The 15798-nt window shown below is 46.9% G+C and overlaps 1 protein-coding gene across 3 annotated transcripts in view; it reads right to left on the bottom strand.

Annotated features, from left to right (window-relative positions):
• epha10 (EPH receptor A10) overlaps positions 1 to 15798 on the bottom strand; it is a 140261-nt gene that overhangs the window by 118030 nt on the left and 6433 nt on the right. Inside the window, exon 2 of one of the 3 annotated variants that reach the window (XM_076105724.1) lies at positions 787 to 803. The exons of the other annotated variants lie outside the window; for them this stretch is intronic. Coding sequence (XP_075961839.1) covers positions 787 to 803 — 17 coding nt within the window. The remainder of the gene's footprint in view (positions 1 to 786; positions 804 to 15798) is intronic. 3 annotated transcript variants of the gene reach the window in all.

Raw genomic sequence — 15798 nt, 5'->3', positions numbered from 1 at the left:
TAACTTTATGCTTAAACCTTGTGCATTTACATTTTTTAGGATGCGTGCTCCAGTGATGCAATGTTCCAAAGTACATAAAGAAACATGAATGCACATTAAAATAAAAAAAGATTCCGTAACAATAAATTGGAGTAAGACTCTCGGATTGCTTAAATCTAATGGACTCTTTGCTCCACAGAAACGTTTAAAAAGGCTCAGCTCACATCACTGAGGCCATGTTAATACATGTTAATGTCCCCAATGTAAGATGTAGGTTATCATGTTGCATTTGGCTTTTTTTATTTTTAATCCTTTCACCACCACAGAGAATACTCCATTCCCCTCAATTGTATTGGGTCTGACGGCAAACATACGGTACGTGTCAGAATCTCAGCAGATGAAACCAAAGTGGAAAGGCTCGATACCCACAGGGATAACAGACAATAACAGCTTTTTGTGATTTGGGTGAGCTAATCCTTTAAGCTTCAGAACAGTGCTAGATGCTCCTTTATGAATCCCAAACATACAACAATACAAGTCATATACTGACATATCTGCTGTGGGTGATTGTGTCACTACGTCCAGGCTACTGAAGGCTTTGAGCAGAGCTCTCTGGCTCTGGAGGTACATTAACCACTTCTTTGTCACTCAGTGACAGAATCCACAAAATAAAGTCAGCGCTCTGCCAGCTTCAGGGATCTACCAGCTCTCTCCTCTCTCATCGCCTTCTGTCGTTGTCTTTTTTTTTTTTTTTTTTTTTACCCAGAAGCCACCCCGTGTGTCTCATGGCTGCCCTCAGGCAGACACTCCTCACCCTGCCTCTCCTCTTTGATTCTCTCCGTGTTTCTCCTTGTCCTGTCTCCCCCCCCCCCCCCCTTCCTCCGCTTTACCTGGAGCGACACCGCCGCCTCACGTCACCCCCCTCCCCATCTATTCATCTTCACCCTCGCTTGCCATCATCCAAGTCGTGTCGGCGCCGCTCCCTGTGGACCCCGTACAGCCTTCTGCCCAGCTGCCCCCGCGGGCCCAGCGGCCATTATCCTCTGCATCGATCTCTGCAGCATCGATGAGCGATAGCGGCAAAGGACACAGAGGAGATAGAAAGAAAGAAGAGTGGATCGACGGAAAGCACAGATGAATGCGGCAAGTGGATTGAGGGGGGGGGGGGGGGGGGGGGGGTGGAGATGAAATGAGGTAAGTGATAGATAGTAAGGCGGATTGAGTGGAGAGAAGTAGGAAAATACGAGAGAGGTAAAAGGTGGAGGGAAGAGACGATGGAAGGAGGGAGGGATGGCGTTGTGGGACCATTCGTCAATGGCCAGCAGTGCGACTTTGGGGATCGATGGGGCCGACAGCCGATCAGTCAATAGGCTCCATAACTAGCTCAGCTAGGCAGGGAGAGAGGGGGGAGAGGGGGAGAGGACAAGACGGCTCGGTCATAGCAGTCAACAGGCCAGAAAAACAGACCGCCTGTCCGCTCTGACACAAGTCCAGAATAAATGGCACAAAAAACGGAGGAGGAGTGAAGGCTAAGAGGAATTGATAACATTCAGTGATTCAGAGACAAAGCCCTCTAAGCAGCTGTAGGAATAATAGAATAGTGTCCATCAGGAGCAGAGGACAAACCAGTGTGACGTAGTTATACAGCCACAAAGTTTGGAGAGGGGAGAGTTTGGAGGGGAATAGCTGATCACCCTATATACCAGATATTGTTCAAATTTCACAACGCCACTCAAATTGGCCACTCCCAAGTATGATCACGACTGTCCCTCAAACCTTAACGTGTGTGTCCAAACCTAAGCAAACCTTAATGACAGCGGTGTCCGATTAGAAACCGGCTTAAGAAGGTGACGGCATTGGATCTGAAAAGGCTTGAAAAATGCTTCCAATGGAAACAAGAAAGCCTTCCTGAACCATTCAGTCTAGCCCGACTTCTGTATGTGCCAACCAAAGAATCACCAGGATTGCAGAGATAACACGAACCAGAAACATAAAAGTGGGAAAGAACAGTGAGCCATAAGTTGAGTTCACCTGTTCATAAAGGGCGAATGAGAGGAGAGTTCTCCTAGTTCGCATTGTGCCTCAACCGGGTTGATATTCTTTAAGGAAAGGCCCGAGGTTTCTGCAGCAGAACAGTGCCATTCAGACAACCCCTTTAATGATCTGCCTGTGCAGCTGGCGATATTAGATTCATATCAGATGGGAGCTCATCAGCAAAATCGAGCCGGCTGCTCCACAAGAGACCTGCTGCAGTCACTCTGACACAAAGACACGACAAGAGGAAGAAAAGGGGACCTACGCAGAGCTGAAAGAAGGGAAGTGCCAGAATCTGTAGAAGCGCAGCAGCAAGCGATCACACACACACACACACACACACACACACACACGCACACACACCTTGGGAAGTCATGGTTATTAATTACCGAGCCGGGGTTTTAAATAAATAATGCAGAGTGGAGCGGTGGCAGTGCGCAGCGAGTGGTTAGAATGCCAGATTGTGCCAAAACAGCAGCAGCAGTCGGTAAGTAATTAATGAAATCAAAGAGCCGCTCTAATGAGAGACAAAGAGCACTTCCTTTACTGATGATGACCCCCCACCCTCTCACCCTCGGGTAAACAAGAACCCAATAGGGCAGAATGCAAAAACAGACGAGTGCACACAGATAGTTGCAAACACACACACGCATACGCAAATGAACGAAATCCTTCCAGTCCTGTGGGAGGGCACAGCCAGTTTATGCTCCTCATTTGTGCCACTACCCAGTCCTCCCCCCCCCCCCTCTCCTCCCACCAGCCATTATCCCATTTTATTCCACCGCAGCCAATTGTTTATTTGCTTATCGCCGCGCAGATAATAGAACAGAATTAATCTGCTAATTCCTCGGGTTTTTCTTCTTTTCAGCGGACTGATTCCGCTGTTTGTGTAAATGGGCAGAGTAGCAGGACTGGTTCTACCGACTGGAGGATTTAATTATCAGGGCTAATTACTTGTTTTCCTCTAACTGTTAACCACAGGGCCGCCACCGCCGCTACACTTCCATGGGCGCCAATGCCTGAGGCGGCCGCTTCATTCACTGGAGAGGACGGGGTGTAGAGAGAGCGCCGCGGGGAAACGTCTTTTCTCAGCTTGACATTTTATATCATCCTGTCGTGCGTCACAGTCGGGGTTTGTGACTTTGCTGTGAGAGCAGGTATTCTTTTGAGACAACAAAACTGCACATGAAAATATGTATGTGAACTATTATCATTCTGTTGACTATAGAATTGGACATTGGACACCGAGTTCTTTCAGTTTTCCCTTTAGCCAGTAGTAGCAGTGCTCCTTTGAATTTGTATAGTATATGACTAACTCATCCCTACTTGATTATATGCAAATGTAATTCAGAGGACAACTGGGTGTCTTCCTGGCGGTGCATTAGTACGGACGGGTTCATTTACAAATGAGTGGCCGGGTGGGGGGGGGGGGGGGGTGGGGGGGGGGGGGGGGGGGGGGGGGGGATGAGCATTGAAATCTAACCAATACCGTGTCCTCGAGACAGACGTGTAGTGAGCAAGAGAGGCAACATGTTGAGTGATAAAATGTGCAGATGGGGCTTTAGGTATTATAGAACGTCAATATGACAACTCAGCTCTGACTAATCATGCCGTTAATAAACACGCCATTACCTCAATAACAGCATTTTCATAATTACCACTGACTAATTGGGCCCAGATTTACAAAATAGCAAGGTTGGTTTTTTTTCCTCCAAAGTCTGTCATCTACAGAATTATGGGATCTTCAAAAGGAATATAGAAACCCCTATCCTACCTTTGCAGGTTATATTTAATGCGTTTTAATGGTCAACTTTTTACATTGAGAACATTATAGCTTGACCATGACGACGAAAGCTCCCCTATCCTTAAATGCTAAATGTCAAATTTTCTTTGCCGGCATTGGCAACATTGCAGTCAGCTTCAGCGTTCAGGAGGTTTTTATTTTCTGCAGAGGTCTCCTCCTCTCCAAAACAAACAGAACAGGTGAGTAAAACCTGTTAGAATCACTGTAGAGCAGTTTCACAGTAATACTCTGTGTTTCTCCGACGCTGGTCGGCGGACACAGGTGGCGAGCCGAGCTGCCGCTAATGTTTGCTCAGCTTGTTTCTCTGATGACTTACGATCCAGACGTTCGATGACTAAAGTCCTTCATCTGGTTAAAGTATAGAGGTAAAAAGGACCAAGATCTAAAAAGTGTATCGCAAAAATGTGGCTTGTAACTGGATGAAAAGTACATTTATGACAACCACAATGTTGGGGGATATGACGCCATTGACAGGTGACCAAATGAAACGGACCCCTCCCTTGATTAAAATGACGGATTTCTCTGGATTTGAAAACTGTTGGAAACATTTGGGATAATGTCAGTACAAAACTCAACTAAATAAAGATATAAACATAGCTGTTTGTAGACTATTCTAACCCAAACCGTGATCTTTCCCTAAACCCAACCAGGACATTTTCGTGCCTAAACATAACCAAAGCGCTGTCACATCATAACAGGGATTCCTCTATCAACAGTGATTGGTGGAGGACATTCTGGAGGGCATGGACAAACAAGACATGCTGTCGTTTAATTTTGAGGAACATTTTTGTCGCTTAACATCCAACACCACGTCTTGAGAGGTTGATTTTTGCCCTTCTGATCACAATAACGGAGATGTTTCAATGGAAGTGGTCAATGAACCCTGATCAGCCCTACATTTCTGCACCACTACATTGCAATCTCACACACACTCTTCCATAACTGACCCGACACACACGCAGCCCTTTCATGCCGATAGCTTCCTGCCCAGCAGTCGACTTGCTGACCCCTGCGGGTTAAAGGGTAAAGGTCATCTGGCTTGACCTCTACACCCGGACACCTTGTACGAAACAAACAGCCAGTGCAGAGCTCAAAAGGTCACATCCCCCGGAGGACTCGTCCTATCGAGCGAGGGGCTGCGTCGAAGCCGCCGGGCGGTGCAGGAACCAATCAGAGCCCCCGCAGCACCTTGTAGGGGGATTTAATCAGATGTATGTACGCCTCGTTTTACAACCAGAAAGCCTTCAGGCGTTTCGTACCCTCGTGTGCAAATCATAGATTGTGTATCGAGTGAGGCATTCGATCATGAGGTGCTTTTAGCCGCCGAATACAAAGGGTTTCGATATGCGGAGAAAAAACCAACACACTTTGGCCCCAATTATTGCGCGCGCACACACACACACACACACACACACACACAATTGGGTTAAACTTGCACTGCTCTGGACTCCAGGGAGCAGTCAGTTGTGTGAAGGAGGTCCTTCATCTGCCACAGACAGCTTATGGCCATGTTATAGACGACTAGAGCGAAAAGAACGGATGGTTGGAAGGTGGGAGATATCAAGGTAGGGGTGGGGGGTGGGGTGGGGGGGCACAGAGAGATAGGATGACAGAGGGTTGAGATGATGAGGTCAGAGCAGGGTCGTGATTCCATGACTGCCAGAGCCGCGCAGCGCGGCACACGGCATCGCGAATGAAATCTGTGTGTTCGCTCACCTGGCAATGAGAAACGGGTGGGGAGGTATAGGGCGGGGGGGGGGGGGGGGGGGGGATATATATATAGTAGGTGTGTGAGAAAGAAGTAAGAAGTGAAGTAAGGTGGAGGAGGACGGACACACAGAGACTGAGTGACAGAGGAAAGGAGGGAGGAAGACAATGAGAGGAAGCCTCATCTCCATACTCGGTGATAGCAGGCAGATTTGAATTTGGGGCCCGCCTCTCGCCGCCGCGCCCCTATAAATAGGGACGAGGAGCAAACACCGGGCAATTTCATCCACAACGCCAAACACAATGCCTGATTGAGGGCAAATTAAAATGCAAATGCAACACTTCCATTTTTCCAGATTTCACCTGCGAGATAAGCGAAGGACCTCTGTTCCTTTCATAAAGTGTCGGTGGGGGGGGGGGGGGTGTTTATGTGTGTGTGTGTATTTGTTTGTTTGGTTCGAAATGAGAGAGAGAGCGAAGGAGACGGGAGGGAGACTGGAGGTGAGGTTGAATAAACAGATTAGATTCAGTATTGTCCTCAGAGCTGCATTTCAACAGTCATGCCTTTCCTTCTGCCCTTGTCTGCTGGCAATTTCAACAGACCTTCTACAGACGTCAACATAATGAGAATTATACGAAAGAATAACACATTTTAAAAAATGGTAAATGGGATATTAGAAAACTATTTAAAAGCATAAAACTGCCACCGCTAAGATGCAACTTTTGGAAGCATTACGAGCCACTTTCACATTTTTAAAAGCCGGCATGAATCGGCTGGTGTGAGCACAAAGTGTTTAATGGTAAACTGATTCTGGTTCAGCCCGTTAATTGCTACTAAGCCACAGCTTCACCGTGGGATTTCAAACCCTTTCCAAGTCACGGGTCAGAAACCCATTCAACCGCCGCGGTCACATGGTCTCCGTGAGCAGAAGGTTAGCAGTTCAAGCCAAGCGCAGCGCAAATGTTGGCCGCAAAAGTGCTGCCCAGTGACCAATGGCGACACTGTTTGAATCATGACAGCGTCACAAAGAAGCCGCTTCCATTCGTCGGCCGGATACAGCGAGGTTTGAACCGTTCGGGGGGGGATGGAAGGGCAAGGGTGACGGAGAGCTAAGGGAGGAAAAGTGGACAGGAAATACGGGTGGAAATGAGAGCAGCCGCAACGACGAAGAGGAACACTAAATGATAGACGGGCAGATAGAGGAAGTAGAAAAGGAGAGCAGCTAAACCAAACAGCCTTTCCTTTGAGCCACTCTTTGACTAACTGAGCTGAATTTTTCATCAGCTTCCATTCTCAGGGGGGAGGGGGGGGGGCGGCTAAAAGCAAGCGTTCCCTTTACGCTTATGATGTATGTGTGTGTGTGTGTAGAGAGAGTGTGGAAAAAAAGAAGTGTGTAGGCATGTCACACGTGTCTGTTCTTTCCGCCTACATTAGGGTTCAGCATGGACGTTGCGATGTGCGCTTGATTACGTCATGCTACAACTTTTTTTGCTGCTTGACAGAAAAGGAAAACTTGCACTGTTGTCATTTTCTATGACTAATCCAGCATTTCCCATTAATTACCCCCCCCCCCCCCCCCCCCCCTCCCCCCTCTTTGACTGGCGTTTGTGTCGGCTTGGAAAGGCCCGGGGAGAAGGTCTTGATACACAGACCCTGTCTCACTTTCCATGCTTTGAGGGTGCGACTTTACCGTGTTGCCACAAATCACATCAATAGCCTAAAACCAATGTGTTTATGATTAAATTGGTTGGCAGAGCACACAGTTCTTCTCAGATCTAGCCAGTTCATTTTGCCTCGGTCCACCACTACGTGGCAGAAAAAAATCCATTACCGTGCAGCCCTGACACACATCTTCACAGACTCTCCGAATGTGCAAAAGAGAGAGAGAAGTGGAACTCAGTTTAACAAGGACATGCTAATATATTCACTATTAACTTTGACTCTCCGCTGTTGCGCATTTTCAAAGCTCTTGGCTGCTTTTCAGTCCCAGAGCAGACTTGGTGAGAAAAGAAGAAATGGTAAAAAGGGACAGCGAGCAACAAAGAAGGGGAAAGTTGAAATCTAGGGGAAAACTCAGGACTTCGCAGAAGAAAGGTTGAAACAGGATGTGTGGGGAGGTATGATTACATCATCATCTTATTTTATAATCTAAACTATTCAACTATTGATGTGGTGAGTTACTTTTTTGAAATGATTTCGCATGAGAGCGCATTTTCCACATTAAAGATTGTTACAACATGATCACAAGTTGGAATATTCAGCCAACAATCGCGTCTTTAAGAAACGGTTTCTCTCTGCAGCGACTCTCAAAACCGACGCTGGGAGGAAAGTAGCCCTCAGTCATCTCGGCCGGATGGATGGCGGCTTGTTCGTCGATTAACTCGGGGCCCTTTGTGGCGAGTCAGGCATCCGTGTGGTGGTGTCACTCTCCGTCATTATCAACATCCTCCGAAAAGTCTTACAAGGACACGAATAACGTGGAGAGCGCACACGTGTGGAGGTTGAAGGTTTTGCTGGAGAAGCTAAAGCGCTTGTCGTCAGCGCTGATAGTGGAGTGCCAGTGCTTACAGTCTGTGTGCTGCAGACAAATTCTTCAGCACGGAAAAACAATCACATTCTCCAAACTGGTTACCAATTTACATTCACATGCAAATCCGCGCAATCCCAACCGATGAATGGGCTTCATTGAGTGCTTTAGTGGCATTTAGTGATTTAGCGGCAGGCTCCTTCAAATGACCTTCCAGCAAAGTCCATTACTTTAACCACCCCCCCCCCCCCCATCACATCCAAACACACACACTCAAGACTTCTGAGAGGCAGGTAATTCGCCATTAAATCGAGCCACTCAATCCCTGAAACACTGCCAAGTTCAATTGTGCGAGCGAGTTCGATGGAGTACGAGAAGGCAGAAAGAGAATGAGAGAGAGAGGGAGAGACAGACAGATGGAAAGAGCAGTTGAGAGAGAGAGAGAGAGAGAGAGAGAGCGATGGTGTAAGTGAGAAAAAGGGCCGAGAGGGAGGACGGCGCTTTACTCCGCCACTTCCTGCACAAAAGCATCCCTTCCCATCTGCCCCGGAGAGAAGCGTCCCAGTCGACTCAGCCCCAAACCAGTCGGACCATCTGACCACTCCGGCGTTCACATCACCGCAGAGATATATCTGCACGGAGAGATTACACGCCTGCATGGACAGTAATGAATGCACACACAGTGTAATCCCCTCTGAATAGATGAGGGGGGAAAAAACACACGTACATAACTGGATGTGTTCACGTGCAAATTCAAGTGCAAAATCCAGATGTTTCAGTGAGTACACCAACAACAACAACACGCAACCACACAACAGAAAGATGCAGGGGAATTGCCTGCACCGCCATCAGCCTCTTAATAACCCTCGGTAACCCCATTAAAATCAATTCACCCATGGAAGGTGTACCCAACACACCCGCACAAACAGCGTTACGACGCACTAGCCGCACACAGCTAATGTGTTAAATGCGAGGGCAAACCAATTACAGCAACAACTCGCTCACACACACACACACACACACTGAGTGGAGCTGTAATAACCATAGCTGGTGTTTAGCTACAGGATAGATACTGGGAAAACCGTGGAATCATTTCAGAGCTTAAGCTGCAGAGGAAAAGAAAAGCTTTTCAATATTTCATATCTATCGCTCGTTTTTTTTCTTATGATTGCACGTCATATTTATGCCATGAGACCGGAATGGAATATGCACTTACACAGGTAATGTGTGTAATTAACAGCTCAACATGACATTGTACATCATGCACAGTGTGGCATGTACTTTTGGCCAAACCTGTGTAATGCAAGCCTGCACACGCATGAGACGGGGAGTAGGTTAGGCACTTTTTTTTCTTACGGAGGGGGTGACATGCAGCAAAGGGCAGTAAGGACTCTACTCTACCAGGTGAGCTACCTTTCATGCTACTGACGTTTAAAATCGCATTCATGTAAATGCCTCCACGTCAAGTGAGACAGACGCAGAAAGAAAGAGAAACGCAAGCAGATAAGGAGTGTGGCACTAAGAGAGCAGAGTAATACAATTAAAATGAACACTGAATGCAATCGCTCTGGTGGAAAAAGTCGCTGACAGCGCCAAACCTGCTGAGAATAAACACCAAACATCAATGGTTGAATCTCTTGTCTCTGATCAACCACATTTGAAACTGGAGGCGTTGGTTTCCATTAAACAAGCTCAACAGCTTCCAGACCACCAGAGAATCTCAAATCTGATCAGAGGATGCCCCAGTCAGAGCGGGTGCTTTAGGGTGCCAGAATGTGGATTAGACTTCCAGCTGAGGCGCACCATTTGGACTTGCAACAGTTGGTGAAGATTTATTGACGGGGGGGGTTTTTGTGTGCTCTTTTGGTGCTACAACTTGATTTGCATATTTTCTGAGCAAACAAAGCTTCTGAGGTCTTACTGTGGTGCCAAACGAGCAGGATTCACTTGCTTTGCTGAATCTGTGGCGTACTGCTTGAGGAACAATGTTTCCCTCCTGTGATATAGCATTGAGGATGATTGACGCTTTAGCGATGATGGTGCGTCGTGCGGGTTCAGAGTGACGGGACAAGTGAGTATTAACCTCATTGTGCACACAGCGCAGGGAGAATTTCCTTTGCTGCTCACACTGTTGACAATCACTGGCTATTCTCCTGAACGACTGATTCATCTAAAGCCGTGCTCTTTGATTGGCTGGCTGGACAACAAGACCAAATGCACTAACTGGATTCTGAGTTGAATAGTTTTCTGGTCGGCTTCCAGCTGCCTGACCGAAGGGCTTCCTGGCCGGGTGTCTTAGCGCTCGCTCGGTTGCCAGGTCACCGTGCTGGATGGCCGCTTGGTTAGCCGACTAGCTGATTGGCTGTTTCGGTGCACTGATTGGCTGGCGGACTAATTGACTTGCAAACAGGAAGGCAACATTTATAGCTGAGGGGGAAGCTGAGAAACAACAAGAGCAAGCTCCACCCAACTATCCTGCACTGATGACACTCCGATTGCAATCACGAACCAGACACACAAAGGAACAAATAACCCCCCCCACGTTCAGAAATACACTTATGGTTGCTACAACATGCAGAACAAGCAGCCGAGAGTGCGAACACACAAAGCCGACAGGAACGGCGTGCACATGTAAACAGAAACAAGTAGCAGACATTGGCTTACGCGGTTTGTTCTTACGACTCCTTTCTGCCCTCAGAAGCTTCAAAACATCAGTACCCTGTGGAGCTGTTGACCGTTAGTCGCGTTATGCAATGCTTTGTTTGTCTCACTCATGTGGACACGCATGCAAACACAAATGTTTTATGAGGAATAAAACGCACTCAACTCATTTTGTTGTACACACATGTGTTGCAGTGGGAAAGGCTGAATGTAAACTTCGCAGGGTACCTTTAACATTCAGGGAATATACGGTTTAGCATACAAATATTCCCAATATCTGCCTCCGTTCTTTATCTCATCTCTCCAATCTTCTGAAGACGTCACACACAGAGAGAGAGACAGCGAGAGCGAGAGAGAGACCCAGGATTCTCTGAGCTTCATCTCCTTTTCCCCCTTCCTAATTCGGACCTACCTCACACCGAGCAGAGTGAGCTCCATCCGTTCCCGCCCCACCACTTAGCCGGTTACAGCCTGTTCCGCTCTCCCTTGCACTTGTGATAAACTGAGCGGAGCAGGTCCCATGCTGTTATGTTAACTTCCCTTTCGACACTTGCCGCATTACATCCTCTGGCACCTAACAGAGCCTTCTCACTCCCCCGCCCCTCGCCGCCTGATAAAGTGAGAGGAGCAGGTCCCACGCTGGCGCATTAAACCTGCCTCACCCGCTCACCCCATTAGATCCGTCGCCATCTATAACGCGGCTCGCACTCGCGCTCCCTTGCCCTCGGCCCCAGTCGCTAACACCCTTTCATTACAGATACTCTTCTCTGCAGGGGGGGCTATCACTTCAAAGACACCCTGTGCTCCCTTTCCGTGTCTGTGTGGAGAGAGGGTGCAGATGACGGTAGGGGGGAGGGGGGGTGGTGGTAAAAGTGACTGAGCCGGAGCCGCGCGATTTATGTATTTATTCATCACCGAGGAAGCTGCGTATTAAAAGGTCGGGCAATTTTCCAGGTCATTGACCGAACCCACACAGTGAGGAAGCGTGGGGGGGGTAAAGAAAGAGAGAGAGAGAGAGAGAGAGAGACAGGGGCTAAGATGGCAAGCAGGTAAAGGCATATTGACACACATTCATACCTCACCTGTGTGTGTGTGTGTGTGTGTGTGTGTGTGTGCGCCGAGTTTGCCAAGCCCTCCTGCACACGCCGTTTGTTTGTGCACGAGAGGCGGAAAAATAAATAAAATATAATTACGTCTGCACACCGGCTGTGGTTAATGAGTTTGAAAGGTCAAACGCCTCTCGGAGAGATTAATGGGGTTTCCTGGGCACGGGGGTGACGGTTTACGAGGCCCGGCCGGACGCCTTTCCAACGTGACGGTCATTACCACAACGGAGCGGAGAGGGAGGGAGGGATTCACGGGCTGTGGGGCAGAGAACAGTGTCGCTCTGTCCACCTCATGTACGTGTGTCAATCATTCTTGTGCATGCTTGGTTATGTGCGTACAACCCCTGAGCCTTAGATAACAAAATTCCACTGGATATTTGATCTCATATGGATTGCAGGCGGCACAGTGTGGCTCTGAATAGATTTGACATAAAACGTATTCTCTACTACCATTGTCCAAATCTATAGTTTGACAAACTGCAACATATAACAGAAAAGAAGGCCAATTTATCATAAGAATAAATATAACGACAGGTTAAAGAATCCTCAACATCGAATCCCCTTTATTGATTGATACGACTTGGCGTGGTCATGCTTCAGGCTTATCTAATTTGTTGGTGATTAAAAAAAGTGTCTACTACAGGCTGCTGTGGGCATAGCAGACACATGTTGTACTGTGGTGCTTTCAGGTAGCGTGGGACACAAATTACAACACTCCACCAATTTTACACATAAAACCTTAATCCAGCAAAAACATTGCTGGATTACTCCTTTGATGAGACTATTTGGAAGCCAACGCTTGACCGTCAGATGTTGACGGCACCTGATTGCAACACATGTAGACAGAGTAGCCCGTGTTCAGTCCCTCCGTTTCATCTGAACGTGTGAACAAGTGCTGCAGCTTGATGACTGAGCAAAGTCAGTAAATTGCCAAAGTTTTCACAACCATTAGAGCAAGACTCTGGGGTGTTTCTAGAGGAGACTTAATGCAATTGTGCTCGAGTATGTGTGCAATGTTACATAAGACAGCTTTAGCAGTATGTATAGAAAATAATTAAACTTTCATCAACAACCCTACTGTGTCTATATTAGGAGGGGCTGAATATGGCAGAGAGTAACGCGAGAGGGGCATTGTAGCATTTAATCATGTGCAGCGAAGTAATGTGCAGTCTTTTTCTCCGCCTCTCCAGTTTCTCCTAAACCGGCGGACACGAAAAGCACATTAAGAGGCGGCGTTCACAGGTCAGCCGGCTTCAGCCAGAGCCAGCGAGGCGGACGGCGACACAGCAGAGCAAAGATGGCGGGGGGACGCTAATGGCAGAGGGATGGACTGAGCTCAGCTGCAGAGGTGTGTGTGTGTGTGTGTGTGTGTGTGTGTGTGTGTGTGTGTAGACGGTAAGAGAGCAAGACTGTTGGGAGAGCGTGCATGAATCTGTGAGTGCGAGTGCACGGCTACATATGTGGTTTCTCTGCTGCGCCTCGTGTTTCAACGAGATGAGAAGCCATCATCACTGTTACATGACTGGATCTGGACAACGTTGCCTCGGCTGCAGCCAATCACAAAAAGGTTCAAATGTTGTCGGACGACCTTGTGCCCAAGACCGCATCTCTCAGAGACCGTGGTAAACGTGTTGAATTGGGGAATTATCATACGCTAAATTAGACTGAACTCGTGGAAAAACAATAGCATTAATCTTCAGCTAGCGCCCCAAAATGACTGAGTACACGGTCCGTCATTCCAAAACCCCAATAGTCCAAATAATGTCCCATTGGACCAAAAAGCCTATTCCTCCAACAGCCCAAAATCAAATGCAGATCTTTCCAAAGGCCAATTGCTCCAAAAAAATACAAACTGCCCATGCAACAAACAGACGCACATGGGTGTAGATTATGCAAAATGATGTCATCGGACATCCAGATTCCCTAGAGGCAATGGTAATTGAGACGACAAAAAATTGTTTGCAATTATATCCCAAAAAAGGTGTTTCCAATCAGAATTCACACATTGTCTTAAAGACCATTTATAAAGTATGTTATTCTTCAAAGAAGCATGGGTAACTGCACATGTACAAGCTGTGCGAGTGTGCGTTTGCCTTTTTGTACATTCCAGGACCTCTGTCACCTCCGGGGCAGTGTAATGTGACCGCCTAAACCAGGCTCAATTGAGGCTGATGGTCTCTAAGCCAACATCTGAGAGGGAGAGGGAGGGCAACACATTTAACCTCTGCAAGAGCACTGCCTTTATACACACACACACGGTTACATTTCGTTTCCCAGCATTTTCCTCACAAAAGCCTCAATGCCGGTACTTGATTCAAAAGAAACTGATGCATCAGAGCGTGCACTGGTCAAAACTGCACAACGGCGAGCAAATTTGAGCCCAAATGGAGTCACACAGGGGGATTCGGTACTTGAAATTTGCAATAACAGATCCAGGATCAGTTGAGCAAAGACATAAGAAAAGCAGGACAAATGAAGAGTTTTCAGCTGTCATTGTATTTGACCAGTAGCTCCCGTGTGTCCGAGTCTTCTAAGTCCAAGCTTGCCTCAATAAATCTTTCCTCGTGGCTCTGTTTTTCAAACTTAAGCCAAAATGAGTGGGAGATTGGAAACCAAGGAAATGAAATGAAATGCTGGGAGTGTGATGGTGGTAGACTGACTGAGCTCCGTCGAGTTGTCAGTTCAATTCCCAGCGTGCCCGCCCACAACAAGCCTCGCATTAATGCAGTCAGTGTTTACTCTCAATGCAAAACAGAGCTGAGCAGAAATTTCTGCCAAGAGCTCGGCTCCAGCTCCGCACAAACACACACCAATGACATCCATCAACTTCAGACACCTCAGGACTGAGAAGCTTGCCAACAAATACTCCTCTAATCCATTAGTATCCCAACGAACGCAGCAAAGATGAATAATGTGTTTGAGGCATCCGTATGAAAATCGAGCAAAAAACACGTCTTAACTCCAGGATGCTGCTGGTGTGGGTGGTGGGGGACATTTGTGTTAAATATTTATTGAAATTTCTTCTTTCTTTTTTTGCATATAACCTTTGAAGAACCTTTAGAGAACAGTCCCTTGTGATAGTTACATAAAGCTATGGCATGACAGCACAAGCACTTTTTTCCTCTAATTTTTACATCGCCAACAATTATTCCAACTCATACGACCACAGAGGTCGTGTAGTTTCTAAAGCGTTTCCTAAACCGGTGGCAGGAGATCAATTCAGCTCCACAGCTAAACCTAACAGTCGTAGTTTTAAGCAAGTGGTGAACGGGTCGCAGATCATGGTTTGGGTTAAAATAAGTTCGTTACAAAACTTAAGATACCTAATGTAGATTAACTTGCGTACACAAGTTAAAATAACTACGTTGACTTTTGCTTTGACACAGGACACGAACAGCGGTCTCCTGGGTGAAAGTCCTGTGTTTGTTTGACCCAGCCATCCAACCCGACATTCCCCTTACGTGGACTTTCTTGCTCTTTAAACCACGTCACCTCACAAGTAACGCGCCTGTACAAACGACCTATGAGGTCGTTTTTTTTTTTTTTTTAAATGTAGGAATATAAAAAGGTCTGACAAGCTGAATACATAAACTGGATCACTAAGTAAACGGGATCAACTCCATTTGTAAAGCTGAACCATTAGACCAAATGACTAACCGACAAAATTAATCTGCACATTTATCGATGGTGAAAATAATCATTAGTTGCAGCCCTACTTTCTATGATTAAATGTGCGCATGTTCAGTGCCTCTAAATGACTAAAAACAATTTCCATTATCATGTAGTGTTTGATTAATCAGGTAATTGTTTCAGCTCAACCCAAGGTGACGTCTCCAAAACCAACAGCCATTCAATTCAATACAAAATAATAACAGAAGAAGAGCAGCAGGTCTTTCTATTTGAGAAGTGAATGTCGGACATTTTTACTTGACAAATAATATGAATGAACGTTAGTTTTATGCTCGAGCATTAACCTCTT

The sequence above is a fragment of the Anarhichas minor genome, unplaced genomic scaffold (genome assembly GCF_050575085.1).
Source record: "Anarhichas minor isolate MPS153535 unplaced genomic scaffold, ASM5057508v1 ptg000033l, whole genome shotgun sequence".
Classification (NCBI taxonomy): domain Eukaryota; kingdom Metazoa; phylum Chordata; class Actinopteri; order Perciformes; family Anarhichadidae; genus Anarhichas; species Anarhichas minor.
This window is presented reverse-complemented; position numbering and strand designations above follow the sequence as displayed.